Source organism: Dasypus novemcinctus, chromosome 8 (genome assembly GCF_030445035.2).
Source record: "Dasypus novemcinctus isolate mDasNov1 chromosome 8, mDasNov1.1.hap2, whole genome shotgun sequence".
Taxonomy (NCBI): domain Eukaryota; kingdom Metazoa; phylum Chordata; class Mammalia; order Cingulata; family Dasypodidae; genus Dasypus; species Dasypus novemcinctus.
In genome coordinates, this window is record NC_080680.1 from 14,827,305 (window position 1) to 14,850,445 (window position 23,141).

General features: G+C 55.3%; 1 protein-coding gene and 1 non-coding gene across 4 annotated transcripts in view; one reads left to right on the forward strand and one right to left on the reverse strand.

Moving 5' to 3' along the window:
• Nucleotides 1-445: 445 nt before the first annotated feature.
• Nucleotides 446-23,141, forward strand: part of BICD2 (BICD cargo adaptor 2) — a 79,155-nt gene continuing 56,459 nt past the window's right edge. For all 3 annotated transcript variants that reach the window (XM_058301471.2, XM_004452283.5, XM_004452284.5), the window contains exon 1: nt 446-773. In XM_058301471.2, the coding sequence (XP_058157454.1) occupies nt 534-773 (240 nt within the window). In that variant the 5' untranslated portion in view covers nt 446-533. The remainder of the gene's footprint in view (nt 774-23,141) is intronic.
• On the reverse strand, nt 18,387-18,580 carry LOC111762691 (U2 spliceosomal RNA). Its single transcript, XR_002795737.1, has one exon. It is a non-coding gene; the product is annotated as a U2 spliceosomal RNA (small nuclear RNA).

Below are 23,141 nucleotides of genomic sequence, written 5' to 3' on the forward strand. Positions count from 1 at the left end.
CTCCACTCCCAGGCGGGAAAACTGAGGCTGAGAGCAGCAGAGCCATTGGCTCGGGAGCGCGCAGAAGGTCACGAGGCCCGGGGCTCGCCGCCAGGCCTCCGGGCCGTTTGTCAGCGAGCGCGGAGAGCCTAGAACACCAGGCCGTCACCCTCCGCCTCGGAATGTCCCGGGAGCCGCTCCAGGGGAACGTCACTCTGAGGAGCCCCGACCAGCGTCCGGCCGCCAACCCCGCGAGGACCGGAAGACGCGCGGCGGCCGCGAGGGGGCGCTCCAGCGGCGCCGCCTCTGTGACGTCAGCGGCGCAGGCCAATCGTGGCCGGGGGTAGCCGTGACGTGCCGGCGCGTGGCACGTCGGGTCTGGTAGTCGGCGCGCAGAGGGCCTCCAGCCCCCACAATCCCCCGGGCGGCGGCGGGGAGCAGTGCGGCGGCGCGGCGGCGGGCGGGGGCGGCCGTCGGGGATGGGCGGCGGTGGCTGCTGAGCGCGGCGTGAGAGACGGCCCCTCGCCTGCCCGAGCCCCCGCCGCGCGCCCACCATGTCGGCGCCCTCGGAAGAGGAGGAGTACGCGCGGCTGGTGATGGAGGCGCAGCCCGAATGGCTGCGCGCCGAGGTGAAGCGGCTCTCCCACGAGCTGGCCGAGACCACGCGCGAGAAGATCCAGGCGGCCGAGTACGGACTGGCGGTGCTCGAGGAGAAGCACCAGCTCAAGCTGCAGTTCGAGGAGCTCGAGGTGGACTACGAGGCCATCCGCGGCGAGATGGAGCAGCTCAAGGAGGTGCGCGCCCGCCGCCCCGGGCCCGGCCGCCGCCACGCCCTCCCTCCCGGCCGCCCGCGGGCCCCGCCCGGCTCGGACCCCCTCCCCCGCCCCCAGCCTGCGAGCCGGAGCGGGCGGGGGCGGGGGGCGCCTGGGCCTGCGGAGCCGGCTTCCCTGGGGCGGAGAGGGAGGCGGCTGGCGCCCAAGGTCACCCTTCCCTTGGCAGTGGGAGATGGGTCCGGGAGATGCTGGTTGTGGAAGAGGGGTCCGGGGGCCTCGCCCCCTCCCTACCCTTGGCGGCCTTTGCGGGTGGGGCCGCGGGGACCGGCAGCTGGACTCTGGGGACCTCGGCTTCCGAACGCATCCTTTCGGATCCCGGCCCTTCTCTCCCCTTTCCCCACGCCTGTGAGAAATGGCAGGGGCAGAGGCCTGAGGGGCCAGGAGGAGGTGCTGGCAGAGCCCCCCTGATCCTGCAGCAGACCCCCTCCCAGGAGGATACCGGCCTAAGGGGCTTCCTGGGAGCCAGGCAGGAGGGTCCCATACTGGATAGACAGAATGTGTGGGAGTGAATCTTGACCTCGGCGAGCAAAGGCAGGGAAGCTGCTCCGGCAGGCCGCTGTGCGGTTAAGGCCGTCTCACCAGCTCTACCTTTCTCCTCGTGGCTGTTCTCTGGTGACAGCTTTATAAGGTGGGGGTAATAACCTCTGCAGTGTTTTGACAAGCTAAGGAAAGGCCAGGCCCGGGTCTGTGTCTCTGTTGAGCAAATCACTTCCTCTGTCTGGACACAGCTCCTTTTAGCATGGTTTCAGCTCTGGACAGAGACCTAAGGAAGTCAGGGACTAGGTTTTGCATGGGGTTGTGGCTGCTGGGCTGGGGTCCACCCAGTGTTCCCTTCCCAAGCTCTGCTCTCCAACCGGGACACTTCCTCATCGCTGTGATTGCTTCTCTCACCACCTCGGATGTATTGTTTCTCATGCCCACTTCCTGTCCTGTGCCTCCCTCCCAGGACCCTTCCTTGGGTGCAGTGCTGCCCCAAAGACCTCTGCAAATGAGCTTGCAGGTCTGTGGGTGCTTCTGTGGGGCTGGGTTCCTCATGGACAGAGACTTGTTTCCTGTTTCATTTTCACTTTGGGCATTAGATTAGGCCCCCAAGTTGTCTGAGATTTTCTTGGGGGTGGGGAGGTGCAAAGGGGGGCACTCGGAGCTTTGGGGAAGGCAGCTGCTTTAAACACTAGTTTCTCCCCCATTCCTCCCCAGCCTTAAACCCTGATGCAGGGCTCCTTTCCTGGGTGGAAACACTGGGTTTGGACCCAGGTCCTGTCCCTGTCTAGTGATGTGACTGTGGGCAGGCCACTCTGTAAGTCTTGGTTTCCCTCCCTGCAAAATGGGAATGTGACACTGGGGAACCCAGAAAGAGTTGTTTTGAGGATTGTATATTTGGAAAAGCCTGTTGTGGTGTCAGGCATATCAGGGGTGGCTTCTGTGGTCTGCCAGTTTCTCTGACAGTGTATGTTCCCCGTCCCCCTAGCTCTCCTGGTCCCCATGGGCTCTTGCTGCTGTCTCCTGGGTCTCAGGGATCCTCCATGCTTGCTGCTTCCTGGACTGCTCACTCCCCACTCCCAGCCAGCCCAGGGCAGGGGCCTTGGCTGCTTGGAGCCTCCCTTGCCTCACTGCCCAGTAGGCTCTCCCTCTGTGATGGTGGAGAGGAAGCAAGACTTTAACCCAAGCCCAGGCCTTAGCGCACTCTCTGGGCTGAGGAGGTACTAGTTTACACTAGCGAATGATCTAGTGAGTAATCGAATAATCAGTGCGGGGAACAGGAGGGGGCAAGGCTGGGAGCCGGGCTCCTCCCACTCTTATCCTCTGGAAAGCTCCACGCTGGCTGTCAGAAGAGGGCCTTGGTCATCTGTCAGCAGGTGTCAGTGCCTCCTGCAAGCCATTCGGGCTGGCGCTGGAGCCACAAGAGGGATGAGATGTGGTCCCTCCGGTGAGGGCCCCAGATTGGAGGGAGAGAAAGTCAGACAGATGGGCAGATGAAGTGCGGGTGGAGACATGGGCCTGCCACAGGGGGCTGGGGGCTGTGACACACAGCTGTGGGAATGCTCTTGATGGGATGGGGCTCCCCTCTGCCGGCTGCCGCTTCTGGCAGACAGCCGCCCCCTGATGCTGTCTCTTCCTTTTGTGCACCCAGGGAGCAGGCCGGGCGGTGGTTCCCAGCGGGCGCAGTTGAGCCCCTCCTGGGCAGACACACACGTCTCCTTTACGTGCCCAAGTGCTGGCGGTGCGAGTCAGCTGTAAGAGTGCGCCGTCATTGACTGAAGGAGTTGCCAGTTCAGGACATCTCACTTGTCAGCCCTGGGGCATGGCGAACACAAACATTTTGGCACAACATGAGGATCTTGGTGTAGTTTTGTGGCCTGTGTCAGGAGGGTGGGTAAGTCCCTAGCAGAGCCAGGAGGAAGGTGTACCAGTTTCCCCATGTCCTCTTTAGCTGCCCAGTTGGATTTGAATGTCCCCTCCTGGCTTCCCCACTTGCTGGCCACATGACATGGGACAAATTGCTTCCCCATTCTGAGCTTCAGTTTCCGGCTCTGTAAGGCAAGGCTTCAGTTTCCTCTGGAGGTTTATACTGGCATCTGGGGGCACTTGCTTCAAAGTTTCAGGGAATGTTGCTAGAAAACTTGCCCCAGTTCACCCGTCATCAGCATGTGCAAGGCCTGCTTACTCATTCCTATGCCAGCATAGGGTATCGCCAGCTCACTTTATTTGGCCAATACAATAGTTGAAAACCATAATTCTTATTTTAAAAGTCAAGATTTAAAGAGACAGTGTTAGGGTCTTTTTTTTTCTCTCCCTGTGGAGAGTTGAACCATCTGAATTTTTAAAAGCTTATTTCTGGAACCGAAGTGATTTTAGGTTATTAACAAATAACGCTCCATGGGAGTTGCTGCTCCTCTTGGTCAGCATTTGCAGATAAAACAGTTTCTGAGGGAGAGAAGCTGGCGGGTCTCAAGGGGACGGGGGTGTGAGCAGAGCCGAAGAGGGTCCTGTGGCGGGGGAGTTGGAAGCCCCCGCTCTGGCCCGTGGCCTTTCCTGTTGGTGGGGGGTAGGTGTGTTCTCAGAGGTGTCACTAGCAGCACGGACACTGACCCGGGGCCGGGTCGGTGCCCGCTGGCCCATTTTACCAACAGTGCTTTGAGTCAGGCTCCGTTAGGGGCACATCTGTCCCGAGTCCAGCTTTTCCTCCCTGCGTCTGGTGTGGCACTTGAGAGGATCAGGTCTGAAGAGGCTGAGTGACTTCAGGCCAGGTTCATGCACTCCCTTTCCTCAGCAGGGGTTGCCAGTGCCCACCCGCAGGGCTTGGGCAGGTGCCCTGAGCAGTGGGCTGCGTGGGGCGTGGCAGGAGGGTGGGGGGGCCTGACGGTGGACCAGGCCTGGCCCCTTGCGTAGTCTTTGTGGCTCAGGGATGGTGAGGGTGCAGAGCCTCTGCCACCCTCCTCTCCAGGCCTCCCCCGGGCCAGGGCCCAGGGTGTCATCCAGCCTCATCCGTGGCTGTGCCCCCGCGCTGAGAGTTTGGATCTTGGCCGCCTCCTGCCTTATTGTCACCTTGGGATGCGGCTGAGCTTTTGGGGTGTCAGTTTTCTTCCGTGAAGTGGGGTGAGGTAGTACCTCCCAGAGAAGGTTGAGGGTAGAATCAGGTGAAGTGTGGTGTGGCGAGGGCCGGGCGCAGGTAGGCATGTTAAGGTGCGTTGCTGGCTCCGTGTCCTCACTCTTTTCTCCAGCTTGCTTCAGACCTTGAGGTCCTCACTGCTGCACCTGGAGCCCCTTACCATTGCGGGCGGCACTGCTCCTGCCCTTTGCCCCCACTCGGTCGTCAGGGGCCCCCGCAGCCGCCTCCCTCAGGGCCCACCTCCTTAGCTCCGTGCCCAGGGCCTCGCCAGGCTGGCTTGGGCCTGCGTTTTTACCTCTCGTTCTCCCTTCTTCCTCACCTCTGCTGAGCTAGACTGAGTGTGGCTGCACCCGCACCCCTGCCCCCCCACCTACCTGCTGCTTGCCTGTCCTCCTGGGAAGCCCACCGTTGCATGTCTGCCCGCCTGGCTTCACCGTCTCTCTGGGCAGCCTCCCTGCCCGCTGCCTGTCTCCAGCCCCTGTGCTGTCTCGCTCCCATCCACCAGGGCCTGTCGGGTAGCGGTGAGGCTCATTGCCTTGGACGTTTCTGCTCTGTGCTCCTCGTGGCATAGCGTCTTGACTTAGGTCAGTTCAGCAGCACCACGAAGGGCTTGTCCTGGCCAGGGAGGGCGGGGCGCAGCTGGTGGGAGCCTGGGTCCCGTCCCCTCATCCCCATGCCCCCCCCGTCCTTGGCATCTGCCAGGCCTCCCTGCCCTCCTACAGCACCCACAGCTCAGGGTGAGAAGGATTGGTCCTCTCCCCCAGGAGATGGGGTCATTGGGGCCGAGGAAGGCCTAGCCGCCCACGTTAGTGTGGGAAAGGGTCCTCGGGATCCAGCTTCCCATTCCAGGTTGCTGGGCAGAAATGATGGCCGTGATGTCAGGTTAATCTCATCTGGGACGATGCAGACTGTCAGGCTGGGGTAGGGTCTTTGCGTGGAAGTGGGTGTGCCAGGGACTGGGAGTGGGCATGTGGGCCAGGCTCTGGAGGCTCCTGGATGAAGGTGCTTGAGAGAGGCTGTGTCTGCTCCCGTTCTCACACCTTTACCTACAGGGCCGGCATGGCCTCACCTGCACTCGTAGCCGTACCCCATTTGCTCCTGCAGTCCTCACAGCAGCCCCAGGACATCACCATTCTGGCCTGTTTTATAGCTGGGGAAACTGAGGCACGGAGAAGCACAAGTAACTAACTGCCCAAGGCTGTGCACCCAGCTCAGCATCTGCTCTGACCCACCAGAAGGCAGGGAGAGAGGATGGCTGGAGAGGAACCCCTGTGTGTTCCACCGCTCGGGGTCTAAAGGATGGCCGCAGTGAGGTGCCGCCACCTCAAGTGTGGCTTTCTGGGGAGGAAAACCCTGATTTTGGTTTAAACATGTAGGGGCATCTCCTGCTCTTCTGGTCCCACCTGTGGATGTCTTTGCATCCTTGAGGGGAGGCCACTGTTGCAGAAGCCCATGTCTGGAGCCTAGAACTGCGGGGGCTGGGGAGCTCTGGAAGACCCGCGCGCCTGTCGGGGGCTGCCCTGGGCCTGAAGAAGCCCAGTCATGGCAGCTGGGTCCTAGGGAATCCTTGTGGCAGTGAAGGTGGGCCCCATCCCCAGGGGTCTTACAGTTGAGGGGAGGCAGCTACCAGTGTCCAGAGACGATGGCCCTGTGGCCCCAGTCTTGTCTCTACCGTGCCGGGCGAGTCGTCTCTCTTTGCTGGACCTCCCTTTCCCGCCTATGAAGTGTGTGTGGTGGGGCCAGGAGGCCATTGAAGGAGTTTTGAAAGGCCCATCAGCTTTTTTAAAATTTTGTTTTGAATATTTAATATTTGAAAATATAAAAATAATTAAAGAAAAAGAAGATACAGCTGAATATAAACATACGTGTTGGGAAGTGGCCCATCTGCTTTTGAAAATGACTGAGACGCCAAGGTGAGCTCTGGTGCTGTTTCCTCCTGCAGGGCTGGGTGTGGGCCCCTGCACACCTCAGATGGCCGGTGGGCCTGGCTCTGGAGTCTGCCTGGCCAGCAGGATGGTGTGTTCCAGGCAGCCCTGTTCACACGTGGAGGAATGGCCCAGGCCAGCTTCTGGATGCAAGGCTGGTGTGGGCTGTGACTTTGAGGAGTGCCAGGCATGCTTGGAGGCTTAGCAAGTAGAAGCCAGAGGGAAACACAGCCAAAGCCAGTTAAAAGCCAGCCCTGCCAGGGTGTACAACCTGAGGCCTGGGGCCCTGGGAGGAGAGCCTGGTGAAGGTGATGGAGCCAAGCCAGGGCATGACTTGGGCAAAGCCAGAGGGCGGGTTGAGGGGGGTGGGCGGGTCTCAGGCAGAAGGGCCCTCAGGAGCCGTGTGACCCTGAACAAGGCCCTCTTCAGATGGCAGGCCACTTGGATCTCTCATTGGCCCCCGTTGTCACCGTCCGTCCCTAGTTCATTTGCTAAACCCGCCTTTATCGGCGCCTGCTTTGTGCCTGCCCAGGGTAGCTCTGCCATGTGTTGTGTGTGTTCTCCAGGCAGGAGAACTCAACCAGGAGGGAGGAGTTGCGATGGTGCCCATTCTACAAGTGGGGGCACGGAGGCCCAGAACAGGGACAAGCTTGCTCACGTGTATTCACGGGCCGGGAGCAAAGCGGCCGACTCAGCGTTCTGGGCTTGCGGTGCTGTGTGATCCTTCCCCTCTGGGCCTCTGTTTCCGTGTTTTTTTCTCTTTTTATGGATTGTAGAATGTCCTTGAGGTGTTTTTCTCTTGATTAGACTGAGGTTCCTGGAAGGAAGGCCCCAGAGGTCAGGTGTCTTCTCATTCCTTCATATCAAGGGTACCTGCTGTCAGCAGGATTTTCATTGCAGAAGCTAACTTTGACCTCTTGGCTGAGGTAGCTATCAGGTATCTCTGCTGAAAAAGGTTTTTCTTTTTCCTCCCTTTTCTATACTGGACTTTGAAATGGAACCTTCTGCCCTTCCTCCTGGGAGCAGAGTATCTCCTTAAATTATTTGGAATTTTTCTACATGGGAGATTTGATTCTTTTCTTTCATTTATTTATTCAATCAGTTATTTGTCAGTACAGACTCATGGATATGTATTTTATGCCCTGGGTTACAATCTAATACTACTTTGGATTTTGTTTCTCATATTGTTCTAGTTGAAATGGGGAGCTCTTTTAGTTGGCCTCGGTGCCCCCCTTGACATATCCCTGTCATCCATCATTGGGGGTTTTTGTTTGTTTGGGGAGCATGTCCTTATTTCTGGCACTACTAGATGCTTCAGGCTCACTTGGCATATTTCCTGCCCCACTCCTGGAATCAGTCATTTCTCCAAGGAGCCCTGGTCCTTTTATTGGCAAATGATATTAGAAACCGAGATCTGGGCGTTGGTCGTGCTTCTTGCTGTTGGGGTGTCATTACTTCTTGGCCCTTTCGGCTGACAGGGCAAGCAAATATGTGGGTGGATACTAACCCGGCGCGTGCGCAAAGCTATACATATTTCTGCATGGAGCTATGTGTATCTGTATTAAGCTTAACACAAGTCTATATCGAGGTCTCCAACTGAAGTCCTTACCACACGGCTCATTATCACTGCCCACCCTCCTCATTTGTGCCCTCCCACTTCAACAGCAAGGAACCCGAGGAACCCGGCTCTCACCATCCTCCATACAGTTACCTAACTGGTCGGTTCTAGTGTAATGATGGTGGTTTTCGGATTGTTAACCCCTGCGGGAAACACCCTTCTCAGCTGGAGCCCCGTGCTTACGCACAGCCCCTTGTGCTTTCAGTCTTGCAGAGTCCACTCATTTCCAAAGTTGCTGAGGTCAGCACATTTTCCTTCCACCCCTTCAGGGACGTGGTTTCAGAGATTTGTAATACAATTAAGTTCTGTTGCCACAAATCTACTTTCCTTTCTGGGGTCCTTTAACCATCTAAATGATTTTTTTTTTTTAATTTGTATACCTTAAGCTTCACTTTTGGTTCTGTGACGTTCTATGGGAAGCAGGCGCTCAACTACTGACTACACCCACTTCCCTGTAAAATGTCTTGTGTTCCCTATTGCAGTATCAGAGAGAGTAGTTTCACCACCCTAAAAATTCCCTGTGCTCCACCTATTCAGTCTAGGAAGCAGCCTGGATTACCTAGATTTTTGTGGGATTAACTGAGATGCCTCATGTCCAGTGGTTGTTTCTGGAAGATGGTGCTGGAGCTTATTGGAGGTGACACACTTTCGCAGCTGGGGTTGGCTGGTTAGTTCCCTCCCAAAGTGTGACAAGTGGCCACTCTGGGTTTCCCAAGACTCTGCCATCAATTCATTTGGGCCCTGCCCTTGTCTGGCTCCTTCTAGGGACCTGATGACACCGTCTCCCTTGTGGAACCTCCTCCTGCCTGCTGGGAACCCCAATCTCACGCTTCAGCCCTCCTGCCCCTCCATGGCTCCTAGGGTCAGACCCCATGCCTGGGATGTCCAGCCCTGACCCCCCTCCCCAGACCTGGCTTCCTCCTCTCTGCTGACTTTGGGACAGTATTGCAAGAACCCCACACATGGATTTGTGGTGCTTCCAGATCGTGTTCTCAGCTCCAGGCCGGGCTGAGCTTGGGCTTTCCCACGGCTCTGCCTCCTGCCCCACGACTTAGCCTTGAACCACGGCTGGGCCTCCCACGCACAACTGCGTGCCAGCCACACCTTCGAGGGAGGGGCCTTCTCCCAGGGTCTCGCCTTCTGGAATGTCCTTCTCCTTCGCCCACACTGGCTGAAATCTGATGTGCCTTTCTATTTCAGCTCTTGAAGGAGGGAGGCTCACGGAGGGAAAGGGCCTTGCCCAAAGTCCTGTGGCAGGCCAGCCAGGTACCAGATGCCACCCGCTTCACACTCCTCGTGCCCCTCGGAGAAGCCTGTGGTCCCCCCCGATGACAGCTCTTGCACTTGTCTTTGTTACCTTCCCTGTAGGTTCACCTCTTTTGGGGGCCCCACAGGTGACCCGAGGCTGTAGGCTGGCACAAGTGTTTGCTTCTTCCTTTCCCGTGCTATGGTGGACGGTCACCTGAGTGCCCACGCCAGCTGGACGTGGGCCACAGTCACCAGCTGTGGTGTGGGTGGCAGCTTGCTTGGCCCAGTTACAAGTGGCTTATGCTACTTACCTAGGTGGGTTGTTATGATTGGATTATTCAGTGGCCCTGGATTAGTCTCCAAAGGAGGGTATCAAGGGTGATTTCATAGAGGGGCTTGTCTCCTCCCTGTGTGAAGGACTGATCCGTCCACGTGTCGCAGGCTGTCACTGCGGAGGAGCTGGATGTCGTGTGTGCCAGGTCCAGTGATTGCCCAGGAAGGGACCTGCAGGCCCAAGCCCAGCTGCGCCTGCCCAACCTCACACGGGCCAGGCGGCAGCCCCGGGTGTGGTGGATGCGGGGCCAGACTTGGAGACCGGGGTTCAGGTCTGGACTTTGCCTCTCTCACCAGTGAGTGAGTGGGCCCTTTCTTCTCTGGGGCCATCTTCTCGTGCCTTTTACATGGGCATGAGAATGCCTTGGGTTCCTCGGAGCATGTGAGAATGCGCCTTGTGACAGGTGTAATTGCGGCTGTGCAGCAGAAGTTCCTGTGGGTTAGGATGACTGGCGCCGCATGCCAGAGGTGGGGGGACACCCCACCCCCCTGGGACCCAGAGGCTATGGGATGGGGGACGCTCACCCCGCTGGGACCCAGAGGCTATGGGATGGGGGACGCTCACCCCACTGGGACCCAGAGACCCCGGGATGGGGGGACGCTCACCCCGCTGGGACCCAGAGACTGCCATTTCTTTCTTCTTTTTATTACCTGTCAGCACTTGATGTGTTTGTGAACTCCCACTTACATTACTATTTTTTATTATTCCGATCTTTAAATGTTAACTTGTTTAAAAAGAGTTTATTTCTCTACTATTTAATTGAAAAACCATCTATCTGTGGTAAATGGGTACTAAGTGTAAAAATCAATACCTTACCACTGCAAGGAAAAATGCTCCTCCTATCACACCAAGGTTTCCTGGGAAATAAATACTAGTTTAAAGCCCTCCCAGCCCCTGCCTATTTTCCAGGCCCTAGGCCAGGGAAGGTGCCTGATATTCTCATGCAGTGTCAGGGCCTCCCACCCCCCTTTTCTTTTCCCACTCTCCAGCAGTGTGTGCAGCTGATAGGCAGCTGATAGGCCTCATGTACCTTCCGGAGCATTCTAAGCACATGTGAGCCTGTGTACCTTGGAGAGGTGTGACCATGTTTGCTGCGTGTCTCACAGGGTCTCCCCAAGAGGTGGCAGCATGGCGTGGGGGGGGGACCTGGGCCTTGGAGGGAGTCAGCCCTGAGTTGGGTCTCCTGTCTCTTGCCCAATGTGCCTTCCTAGCGCGGGGCTGATAACTTGAATTAGGTGGCTCAGAGAAGTCGGGTGTGTGGGAAGGAAACACTGGTAGCTCCCGCCGCTGTCCTGCTGCCTGGGGCCCATGGGACCTGGGCAGCTGCCCTGGGTGCCTCAGCTAGTGGAGCCCCTGAGCTCCACGGGGGACTGCTCCTCCCGCCCAGTGGGTGCAGGAGAAAGGAGTCCTGCTCAGGGCAGCTCGTGCGGGAGCCCAGCCGCCGTGGCGGTGAGGCCGTCCCCAGCTGGCCTGCGTCCTTGGGTGCAGAGCCAGGGTCTGTGGGGGCCTCCGCCTGCCTGGGGCTCAGCTGGCCAGAAGCCTGTCTCCCGACACCGGCGCAATTAGGGGTAATCTTTGCTAAATGGCCCTCAATTCTGGTTAAATCCCGCTCGCCTGGGATGAATTCCCTGTTCTCTAAAAGCAGCTTAGGGTTTGGGACGCTGCCCAGGGCAGCTGGGTGTGCAGTTGGCGGAGGGACGACCACTGCCGATCACCCCACAGCTGAGGCCAGAGAGACATGGGCCCTGCTGAGGGGTGAGGGGTGCTGGGCCGCAGCTGGCTCAGGGTGGGAGCCTGGAGACCACCCTGCCTTCGTTCTCTGTGGCTCTGGGCTGCGCTTGTCAGTGCCACTAAGAGGCTGGCCGGCTCACTCAGCAGGGCTGCCCAGCCTCCTTCCATGGGCACCTTCACCCACTTCCTCTGCTTCAGCAGAGGTGGGACCTGGGGCCTTCCCAGACCAGCTCCTAGGGATGGGGCCTGGGCCCGGGCAGGGCCTGGAGAACCTTGGGATGGGAGCTGTGCTCAGCTGCCTGCCCCCACCTCCACTCCCGACCCACACATCGCCTGACTCTTAGAAGCCCAGAGCACCTTGGGTCCCACCTCCTGTTGCCAGGACTTGTGCAGCTTCCCAGGGCTCCACCCTGCCTGCCAGGTGAAGTGATAGAAGCTCCTGGGGCCCCCTCACCTCCTGCCCCTTCCCCACCATACCCCTGCCCCTCCCCGGACGCACCCTGCTTTGAGAACCACCTTGTGCAAAGAAGCAAGAATGGTTTTGGAGTGGTAACCTTATGTGCCACTTGGGTGAATTATCTGACCTTGCCGTGAGATGGGGTTGATAAGGATCTTTGCTGGGCTGTCTTCTCCTGAGGGTAGTAGCTTTTCTTGTCTCCAGGAGCCCAGGGCCTGCTGGGCCAAGCCCTTTGAACAAAGGGAGGAGGGAATGGGGGTGAGGGCTCCTTCCTGGTGCCTCCCTGTGGATGTGGCTGGGGAGCTGCCTGAGGGGGTGGTGCGGCGAGGTCGGTCGTGTGGTGTCCACGGGGGCCTTTGGCAGGTGAGCCAGTCCGTGGAGGGGGCCTGGTTTGGGAGCAGATGTATTTCAGGTCTCTTAGCTGATCTGGGTGGAAGTATAAGTGCGGTGGGGGTGGGGGGGCAGCCAGGCTGCTAGCATCCCAGGCCTGGGTTCTTTCAAAAATTCTAAAGCCCAGGTCACACCCAGACCAATTAAACCTCAGGGGTGGGACGCAGGAATCAGGAGTTTCTTAAGCTTCCTGAAAGATTCCAGTGGGCAAACCTGTCTGGGAAGCACTGATCTGGCATTTGCAGTTTAGCCTTTGGGGAATCTGAGCCTCCCTCTGTGGGGTGGGGCTGGGATCCAGCCTCCCGAGGCTGAGAGGCTTAGCTCCACTGATAGCTTGGGGTGGATGCCAGTTTGCATTTGTCTCTAAGATGACACCCTGTATCCTGGGCCCTCCGATAGCCCTGGCCTGCCCACTGCACATGGAGCTCAGCAGGGTCTCCCACTGTCCCGGCTTGGGGTGCTGGCCTCCCAGACTGACCAGCCGACGTGTTGGTGGGCCCTCTCTGGCTGGGCTCTCTCCTGGGCCCTGCAGGCTACTCTGGCCCTTGGTGTCTCCTCTCTGGAGGGGCATGAGTGGGCCGAGGAGAAGCAGGGGCCCTGGGAAGGTGGAGGAATTAGTCCCAGGAGCATCTTCAGCCTGCTAAGTCACAGGGTGGAATCCTTTCGCTGACTGGGGGTGGGGGTGTAACAGGAGCCACCCCAAAGGAACCCTGCAAAGCCTGCTCACCCAGCCCCCCAGCCACCTACCCACTCATCAGACCTGACCCCCGCCCACCCACTTGGGGCATCCCTGGATGCTGGCAGTCACCTCCCACCAAGCGTCCCCTCTTCTGCCTGTGCTCGCTCATTCCTTCCACATGTTTATTGAACGTATCACTGCCGGATCACTGGCCAGGCATGCCGTTACCCCTCTCTGTTCCTCCATCCCACCCAGGAGGCTGGCTGAATCCTGGAGGTGCCCTTGACCCCTTTGGTCTGACCCGCTTCCCTCTTCAGCCCAGCCCCTGGTGGGCAGGCGGTCCACACTGCTGCCTGCTGGGTGTCTGGGCCATACACCCCACTCTTAGCCTCGCTTTGGCATGGGGTCCCTCCCAGCACTGTCAGTGCACCTGCCCGTCCTCCCCACTGAGCCCTGGCCCAGACCTCTGCCCCTCCCAGACATGGGGCACACATAGCGGTGGGCATAGTGGCCCCTGTTCTCTTTCAGCAGGGACAGGCAGGCGGCCTCAAGCACCTTTCACCTGCTTCCTAGCAGCTCCTCCTGCCGGGAGATGTCGCGGAGCCGTGTTGTCACAGAGCTGTGTCCACCCTTCTAAAAGGTTCTCTCTTGGTCGGCTGGAGCTCGGGGTAGGCACGGGCACCCCATCCTTTGCACTCCACACCCTCTGGGCCTTGCCTTCCCCAGAGGCTCCTGGAGACCCTGCTGCTGCCCACCTGTCACTGGGGCAGAACACTCTGAGGCGGAGGAGGCCCTACTGCGGAGGTGACTTTTTCGGGTGGCCTCTGACCTTGAGGAGCAGACAGATCTGGAGTGACTCTGACTGCTGCCCGGATGATTCTGCTTTGTAACAGCTTGTCACTTTTTGAAAACTGAGGTAGAACTGGCATGCAGTGACCTGCACCGTTGGGTAGTGTAGCGGCAGCTCCAGTGAAGGGACAGTGCCTCTCCATTCTCCTGAAGTGCCTTCGTGCCCTTCCTAGACCAGCCCCCAGCCAGAGGCTGCTGCTCTGCTTTTGCCCCTGTAGACTGGAGTTCTCTTCTAGAGTTTCATATGAATGGACTTATACAGTGTGCATTCTTCTGGGTCTGGCACAAGAAGCCATTGCTTAGTATAATGTGTTCAGAGTCATCCAAGCTGCACTTACCAGTAGTTTCTTTTCCCGGCTGAGGAGTATTGCGTTGCCTCAGTATGCCGTAGTTCGTCCATTTACCTGTCAGGGGACATCTGGGTAGTTGCCTGTTGTTGACTACCAGGCACACAGCTGCTGGAACATTCCTGAGCAAGGCTGTGTGTGGTGTGGACATATGCTTTCCTTTTTCTGGGGTGGACTCCATCTCGCACTTGTGTCTAGAAGCCTGGCATTGACATATACACATGCCACCCTGTCCCCTGGCGAATAGCCACTCCTGCGCCCGAGAGTGCTCCCACTAGCCAAACATCTGGGGACGAAGGGGGCTTGTGTCAGTCAAGAGAGAAATGAGCCCTGTGACCATGAGGAATCAAGCCCAGGGCCAGCAGGACCTGGTTGCAGGCACATCTGAGTGAGGGGCACTTACCTCCATGAGTCTGAGCTTTCCAGACGCCAGGCCTCTGCGCAGGAAGGGCCGGCTTCTGAGGCATGCCCGGGCCCTGGGAAGCCAGGCTTCCCGTCATTCCATGCTTGGTTCCGAGGAGCCGGCAGGTTTGGCCTGTGGTCTGGCAGCTGAGCCGTGGGGGCTCTGCCAGGGAGGAGGGTGCTGCTCCCTCCTCGCTCTTCCTGCCTGGCTCATTTGGGGAAGCTGTTACGGAGTTCCTTGTTCTCAGCCTTGTTCCTCCCCTGCAAAAGGGAGAGAATCCCACCTGTGAGAGCCGCTAATGAGCTTGGGCTGGAGCAAATTGTACTGTGCACCTAGCTGGGGGGGGTGATACTTCCTCCCTGGGGCACCAGGAGTCCTTAGCAGCCCTTTTCGTCTTCTGTCTCCCTCCTCCACCCTTGACTCCCCAGCAAAGCAGAGAGGGCGCCAGTGACATCTGCCTCCTACCTCATTGCCCCGGGATGTGAATGGTGCCCTGGGAGCCCCAGACTGGCCAGGTTGGGGGTGTCTGGGTAGAGTAGCCTCCTCCTCGCCCACCCGGCCAGGGGCACTCCAGGATTGTTCAAGGCTGTCAGACCCACCCCACAGGCTGCCCTTGTGAACAGGCTTGCTGGGCACTTGAGTTCAGTTTCCCTGGGGGCTGCTTTAAGCAGGGCTGCTGTGAGCACCCTCATCTACCGTCCAGATTCTTCTTTCCTTTGGATTTCTTTCTGGGTATGATCCCAGGCCAATTAATAGGTGAAGCAGTAGGTTTCAGCTCTTATCAAGCCCAGATGCTCAGTCCATTGCCGTGGTCCCAAGAGGTGCGCTTGACCACAGGCCCTTCTAGTTGGTGCAGTGGTGCTTTGCGGCTGTGTTGGCTTTTCTTACTTGCTAGCTGGGCTGTGGAGGAGCTGAAGCTGACTCACGGCCTCGTGTAAACCAGCGGTCCATTTCTTTTGACCATTTACTTAAGTACCATGCCTTCAGGTTTTTGCTGAAGTGCATTGACAGAAATGTGGTGGTTTGTCTTGTCTCAGATACCACCCATTTCATCAATGACAGGTGATTGAACTCCGTGGGGTCTCTTCAGACCTGGGGTACATTTCGTTTTGGGTTTTATGAATCTTTCAAAATGTAATTACATATAGTAAATGCACAGACTTAAGTGTCTGTGTGTATTTTGACAATATATACATCAGCCCTGGGGCGTGTTTGCCAATCTCCTTTCCTTTTTAATCCCCATGGGTGGGAGAAGCTAAGGCTCTGAGCTTTTCGTCATGTGTTTGGATATAGCATTTCACATACTGAATCCTTACTGTTGGGTTGCTTGTGAGGTTTTTAAAAAAATAATTCCAATCTATTTCAATATAGTTTAAGAGAAGTTTTTTTTTCCTGTTTATCGACAATACGGTTCATTTTCTGTTTATCGTTAAGCCCTGTTCATAATAGTTTCACTGTAGTCGAAATGATTGTCATATTGCACAAGCCTTTTTTGTTGTTGTTGTTGAAGTGTAAAATAAATCTGAAAACTATATACAGCATCATTGTGCAGCTTGATAATTATCAACGTGCACACACCCATGTAGTCTCCAGCAGATGGAAAAACAGCCTATCAGCAGCGTCCCAGCGAATTACTTCCTAACCTTCCTCCAGAGGTCATCCTTCCAGACTCCATCCTTTCGCCTCACCTATTTTTTACCTTACTATAAATAGAATCCCACAATACTTATTTTTGTGTGTGCCTGGCTGCTTTCACTCAGCATTGTATTTGTAAGCTTGATGAGCATTGTTCCCTGTATTCGTAGCTTGTTGGCAAGTAGGGACATACCCCAACTTCCTTCTCACCTGGGTAGGTTCCCTGGGGGAGCAGTTGGAATGGGCTGCTCTGAGCAGCTGTAGTTGCACCACCCTGCTGCCTGTGGACCCAGGGCAGGAGACTCTCCTGGAGCTGGAGTCACTGCCGCAGCCCCGCAGGAGAGCCCCTCCTGCGCCCTCCCCTCCCCTCGGAGGGTGGGATCCTCCTCCTTTCTGAAGGGTGTGCTCATTTGCATTTACCTGATGCACCTTTTTAAATGTTTACTAGCCCCTTTGCGGAGAACCTGTTCTAGACCATTGCCTATTTTTTTCTTCTGGGTTCTCAGTATTTTTCTTACTGACTTGTGGGAGTTCTTTATATGTTCTGGCTATGTATCCTTTTTGCTATCAGCAGTAGCTCTGAAACAGTGTAGTGAAAGGAGCTGGCATGGAGGCATTGGGGACAGCTCAGTTCCAGCTGTGCCTCTGCTCCCAGGGATAGCTGAGTGATCTCAACATGGCCCTTGGTCTCTAGGAGCTTTGAGATAAGCATCAAGTGAAATAATATATTTAAGGAGACTGGAAACTTACAGAGTGGCTCATGATTTTTTAGTAAATGGTAGCCATATTGTTACTAATATTACTTTAAAAAAAAAAAATGAGAGGGGACTTCACACCTGCTAGGATGGCTGTGATCCTAGCAGCCAGGCAGACGATAACAAGTGTTGGTGAGGCTGTGGAGAAATCGGAACCCTCACGCGCTGGTGGTGGGAATGTGAACGGGTGCAGCTGCTGTGGGAACGTGGGACAGTTTCTCACAGTGTTAACCATATGCCCCAGCAGTTCCACTCCTGGGTGTATTCCCAAAAGAACTGAAAATAAAGTTCACATAAAAACTCATACACAAACATTCATAGCACCTTTATTCATAATAGCAAAAAAGTGGGTATAACCCAGATGTCCATCAAGTGATGAATGGATAATGTGGTAGAGTCTGACAATGGATATTGTATGTTAAGTGAAAGAAGCCAGTCACAGAAGCACATCTTGTATGATTCTCTTCAGATGAACTACTCAGAAGGGGCAAATCCTTAGAGACAGAAAGCAGTTTCATGGTTGCCAGGGATGGGGGTTGGGGGTGTGTGACTTGGGAAGTGACTGCTAATGGGTGTGGGGTTTCTTTATGGGGTGATGAAAATGTTGTGGAATTAGATAGTGGTGCTGGTTGCACACTCTTGTTGAATATACTAAGAACCACAGAATTGTACACTTAAAGGGTGAATTTTATAGTATGTGAATCGTATCTGAAATTTTTTTTTAATGCAGGGTAGAAGGCAGCCTTTAGGCTTGGTAATTCTTCCAGGCAAATTTCACTGCATGTTTTTGTTCACAGAAGAGTTTGAGGCAGCAGCCCCCAGGGCACTTGGATATAGTGCCCACGTGGCCTCAAGCCTGAAAAGCAGCTGGAGGAGTAACCCCTTCCTGCTTTCTCCTTGGAGTGCTGGTACTTTTCTTTGGATAAATCGTATGTTTCCAGTTATATCAACATCCAGGAGGTTGACTTTTTTTTCGGTCAAGGTTATAAATATAATCAACCTTTTAAATGATGCGTTCCTAAAATAACTTAAGTGGGCAAATTTGAGATCTGTGAGTGACCTTTTATGAGGTGTTTCTCAGTGCCTTTTCTAGCTAAAATTGCCCTCTGCAAAAGATGCAGAATGGATTTGTGCTTTCCAATGTCTTTCTGCTTTCTCCAGCCTTCTGATAAATGTGAGAGTGGGTCGTCTCGCTTTGACCTGATCTTCAGGCGAGTAACGCAAATGCGTCTCCATTTGTAAATGCTTTCCCATTACTTATTAATGCTGCACATTATTTTTTAATGGCTACTCTTGGTTTTAAATCTATCTGGGTAGATTTAGTGTAGCTATAGAGCTCTTTTTATGACATTAAGAAAATCACCACATCTATTTTCGGTTGCTTCCTTTGTGGAGAGACCAAGTTACATGAACACTTCTCCACATAGATGGCATGCTTTATTTCCTTTTTTAAAAAATTAGCTAATCTGTAAGACAAAACGATGGCAGTTCATCTTCTGACACTCTAATTTTATTATTATGTTTGTTTGTTTATCCCCAATCCATATCAGATACTGCTTTTTTTTTTTTTTTTTCCTCTTTTTTTGGTCCCCGAAAAGGTGTGCTGTTCCTGGAGTACTGCAGTGAATACCAGATCTATGTGTGGAGTGGATGGGAGCATGCTCCTATTCCAATGCCTGGCTCCCAAAATCCTTGGAATATATTGTTCTCGGATAGAGGACGTATCAGATATTAGACTGATAAGAACAATACTATACTTGATCTTAGCCAAAAGACTAAGAAGCAGTATATATAATGTTGCTTTTTTTTTTTTTTTTTAAAGATTTATTTATTTATTTAATTTCCCCCCCTCCCCTGGTTGTCTGTTCTTGGTGTCTATTTGCTGCGTCTTGTTTCTTTGTCCGCTTCTGTTGTCGTCAGCGGCACGGGAAGTGTGGGCGGCGCCATTCCTGGGCAGGCTGCTCTTTCTTTTCACGCTGGGCGGCTTTCCTCACGGACGCACTCCTTGCGCGTGGGGCTCTCACGCGGGGGACACCCTTGCGTGGCAGGGCACTCCTTGCGCGCATCAGCACTGCGCATGGCCAGCTCCACACGGGTCAAGGAGGCCCGGGGCTTGAACCGCGGACCTCCCATGTGGTAGACGGACGCCCTAACCACTGGGCCAAAGTCCGTTTCCCCAAATGTTGCTTTTTTTTTAAGGTACCCGGGCCATTGATCGAACCCGGGACCTCATATGTGGGAAGCTGCCATTCAGCCACTGAGCTACATGGCTTCGACTTAGATTTTCTTGTTCGCCTGTTTTTGTTTTTGTTTCTAGGAGGCTCCCGAAACTGAATCCGGAACCTCCCTTGTGGGAAGCAGGCACTCAACTGCTTGAGCCACATTTCCCCATATATATATTTTAAATCGAATTGAATTGGCCACCTCGATATTGTGTTCCTAAGGCAAGAGTTTTCTTGACCACAGTAACTTTTAATAAAGTACATAGTTGCTTCTCTGCTGAAAATGTTGGCTCTGTGATGACATGCGCACCCCCTCCTCTTTTCCTCTCATCCTGTCTCTGTGGTGGTGTGGTAGTGCAGGCCAGCGCTGTGGGGGCGTCAGGCCCTTTGCCCCGTGTGCCCTCGGCAGGGCCGGGGAATACAGTGTCCCCTGGTCTAGGGCACTGGACTTTCTTTGGACACTTACCGCTCTATATAAAATCGTGGGCATGTTTAAAAATATGCACATTTAGTTGCTTTGGCTTGTTGTGTCATTTCCTCTTTGGAAGATGGCCTCGTTACTTTGTTCAGTTTCTGAACTCCTGGAGCAGGAAGCTGTTTCTTTTTATCTTAATGAATATTTTTAGTGCATCACCCCCCACCCCAGTCAGTGTAGAACTGCTTTGGCAGTGGTCCCTGCATTTTGACATGTTATGTTTCTATTTTTTGTTGATTTGGTTTCCTGTTTTTTGTTCTGGATGCCTTCTCTGATAGAGACATTATTTAAGAGATCTTTTGTCAATTTTCACATGTTTGGGTACATGCTAACAAAAAAAAATACTATGTTTTAGAACAGTTATAGAGTCACAGAAAAAATTGTGAATTTTAAAAAATCTTGTTCTACCATGGTGCATACGTCTGTGGAAGTTCTTCCTTTTTTAGATGACTCTGGCACCCTTCAGATCCCATTGAGTTGTCCTTTTGTTTTGAAACAGATCTGTGTATCTGCAAAAGAAAGTCCTGCCCTTTGTCCTGCAGTAAAGTCTTCTCTGTGTTTTGTTTTATTTTATTTGCTAAATAAAATGCAATTATTTTATTGTTTCGTGTTATTGTGTTATATTTTTATTGTATTTATAGTGAGTGGCTAAACTCCCTGGTTTCTCTTCCTTTTCCTGGTTGACATATTCATGCATTTCGAGCATCATTATGTATTTAGTGCTAGATTGGGTCCCATGGATTTAGTATTGATAGCCTTTGATGGGTGAGTTTAATCTCTTTGTAAGATCTTTGGCTCATAATAATGTTATTGAGCTTGTGTTTCCATCAGCTTAATAAGCCTGAGCCCAGTCTTGAATCTAATAAGATTTAATGCCGTCTGGTTTCCCACGTGTCTTGTGCACCAGCTGGAGCTGGCCTAATAGTCGCAATGTAAAGAAATGTGCGGGGGAGGCTGCTGCCCCGCCCCCCAGCGCCTCCTTCCAGCTGTCAAAGATGCAGCACTGTGTGTTGAAACCTTTGGCTTGCATGCACTGGTTTTGAGGGAAATCCATCAATCATGGAATATTTATTGAGCCCTTATGGTTGTGAGGCCAGCCGGGCACTGGCCTTAAGTCACCATTTGTGCGTTCTTGGGACCAACTGCCTGCCGTTTCATGACCTCCTTCGCCCTCCCCAGAGTGGAGTTGCTGGGTGAGAGGCCAGCCTTACTCTGAAGGCTGCTCCGTCCTTCTTTAGGGACGGAAGAAAAGCCCTGCAGGAACACAGGTGCCCACCACCCATAAGCACCTTGCCACGTGTGTGCAGGGTAGACTGAGGCACATCCATTGGGGGCTCAGGGGTGTCAGCAGACCATGGTTGTGTGGGCTGGGGGCCAGGGCGCTCCCGGGGCGGATGAGGAACCTGGCTAGCCCCTCACAGGCCCTGCCTCATGTTCAGTGAGTGGCTGCTCCCTAAAGTCATGCTCCCCGAATGCTTGGTTCTAGTGCAGAGCCACTTTGAAACAGAAACGAGGTGCATCGGTGGACATGTCAGGGGGTTCTCTGTGTGGGGTGGGGCATGTGGTACTCAGTGACCAGATTATCGTGAGCCAAGGGAGGTAGTGATTCCTGTGATTCCATGGTGCCCCAGAATGTGTGGCTTTTGAGTCTCAGCCCAGAGGTAGGTCTTGGGGGCCTGACAGTGGCTGCTGCCCCTGTACCACCGGTGCCCAGCGGAGGCCTGGCCAGCCGGTGTGAATAAATGCTTCTTGCTGGGAAGGGCGCGTTGGTGGAGGTTGCATGTATGCGTTGAAGCCCTGTGGAAAGGTCCTGCTCGGGCCAGCCAGCTGGCCTTTCCAGCCAGCCCAGGCAGAAAGACTGGTACTGGTGCCGCGCTCTGGGTGCCCCAGCTACCGGTGAGGACGAGCCCTTCCCCCTGCAGCCGGCTGCCCTCTGGGGCCCTTTTCTGCTCAGCTGGACACTCCCACCGGGAGCCTGGCCTCTTCTACCTTTGCAGGTGGCGGGAGGGCCCTTGTAGATAGCAGAGGGCCAGGCTGGGCTGCTGGGACAGGGGGTCCTGGGTGCCCAGGGTGGCCTGTTTCCGAGAGGGTGAACCCACCCTGGGGCAGGCGTGGGATGGCCGTGCAGGGAAGGGCATGGGGCCAGCCCCACTCGGATGGGTGGTGCTGGGCCCACTCAGGGATTCTGACCAAGACAGAGGAGTTCCATATCCCAGCTTCAGTGTGGAAACTGCTTCCTGGAAGAGTTTCTTGCCTCAGTTGACTGACTCATCACTGGCATTTGCTGTGCTGGCTGTGTCAGATGACGGGCTGGCTTAGGTAGAAGAGAGAATTCCCCAGAACAGCCCTGCCTGGAGGCGCCGTTCCCAGCCCTGGCTGCTGTCCTCTTGTTGGAAGCACTGGTCCCGGCAGCCAGGCCTGAGTGTTCTTAGCCCTTGTTCTGGAAGGTCAGGTGGGGGGTGGTTCTGAGGTTTCCCCGAGGAAGGTGTGTTGCGGAGCCTTGCACAGGTGGCCCTAGAGGCTGCAGGGGAGACCTCCACAGATGAGCGCTGCTGCACGCAGGTGTTCAGCTTCCATTGTGGGAATGCTGGGAGAAGAAGATACACTGTGTTGGGATTGTTCTCTTAATAGTGGGAAGGGCAGGGGGCTGGCTTTCCTTTGGAGAATTAAGAAAAGACCTTTGTTGGGGAGGAAATGGATCGAATTAGTTGTCACAGAGCCAAACGGAGCTCTGCTGACAAAAGGAGGGGCAGGTGAGAAGGGGCAGATGGGGAGGGGTAGGTGGGGAGGGGCAGGGAGAGTCTACTTCTGCCCCTAGCCTCTTGCCTCTGTGCTTTTGCCCTCCACCTGGCACGCCTCCTTCCCTTCCCGGCTCCAGGTGTTGCCTTTTCCTCTTCTGCACGTGCCTCAGAGGTGGAGGTGGGCTCCCAGGGTCAGCGGTGGAAGCCCTGTGGACCCCAGGAGGTGGTGATTCTCTGTGCTTTGTAGAGATAAAAAGGCACGCACCTGGCTCTGAGTAGTGTTGGGGTGGAAGCAGTGGACACCCCATGTTGTGACTGGGTGAGGCCCCAGGCCTGGCCTGCTTCTCGGTTCCTGCCTGGTGCTTGGGGCAGCTGGCGCAGGCCCCTGCGGCCTTGAGGCGCGTGGCTGGGCTGCACCTGCCCCCTCACCTGTCCCTCTGCGTGCCCTCCAGGGCAGGGGCATGAGGTTGTCTGGAGGTCTGCTGGGAGGGGGCCTCCTGCACCTTCCTGGCCACCCAGCCGGAACCCTGGTTGCTTCCTGGAGTCGCTCTAGTGCTGGCTTCCTTGCAGCCCTCCCTCACTGTGGTAGAAGCCACGACAGTGACAGCAGGCGTGGCTCCACGTGTGTTGTCTGCCCCGATTTCTCCTGGGTGGCAGGTCTGCAGGTGGAGCCCGGGCTGCCTACCCTGTGGCCCCTGGGCCTGCAGGGACGGCTCCACCCTGACGGGGGCTGAGTCAGGAGTGCAGACAGCCCAGGAGAGGGTCCTGCTCCCACTTGCTTCCTCCTGGCTCTGCAGGGGCTAGCGGTGAGGGTCCTGCTAGGCCCAGACCAGGGTGGGCTCTGCACAGACTCATAGTGGGCCCCTGTTCTGTGCAGGTGCTGTACTGAGTGCCTCCTAGTATTTATCGA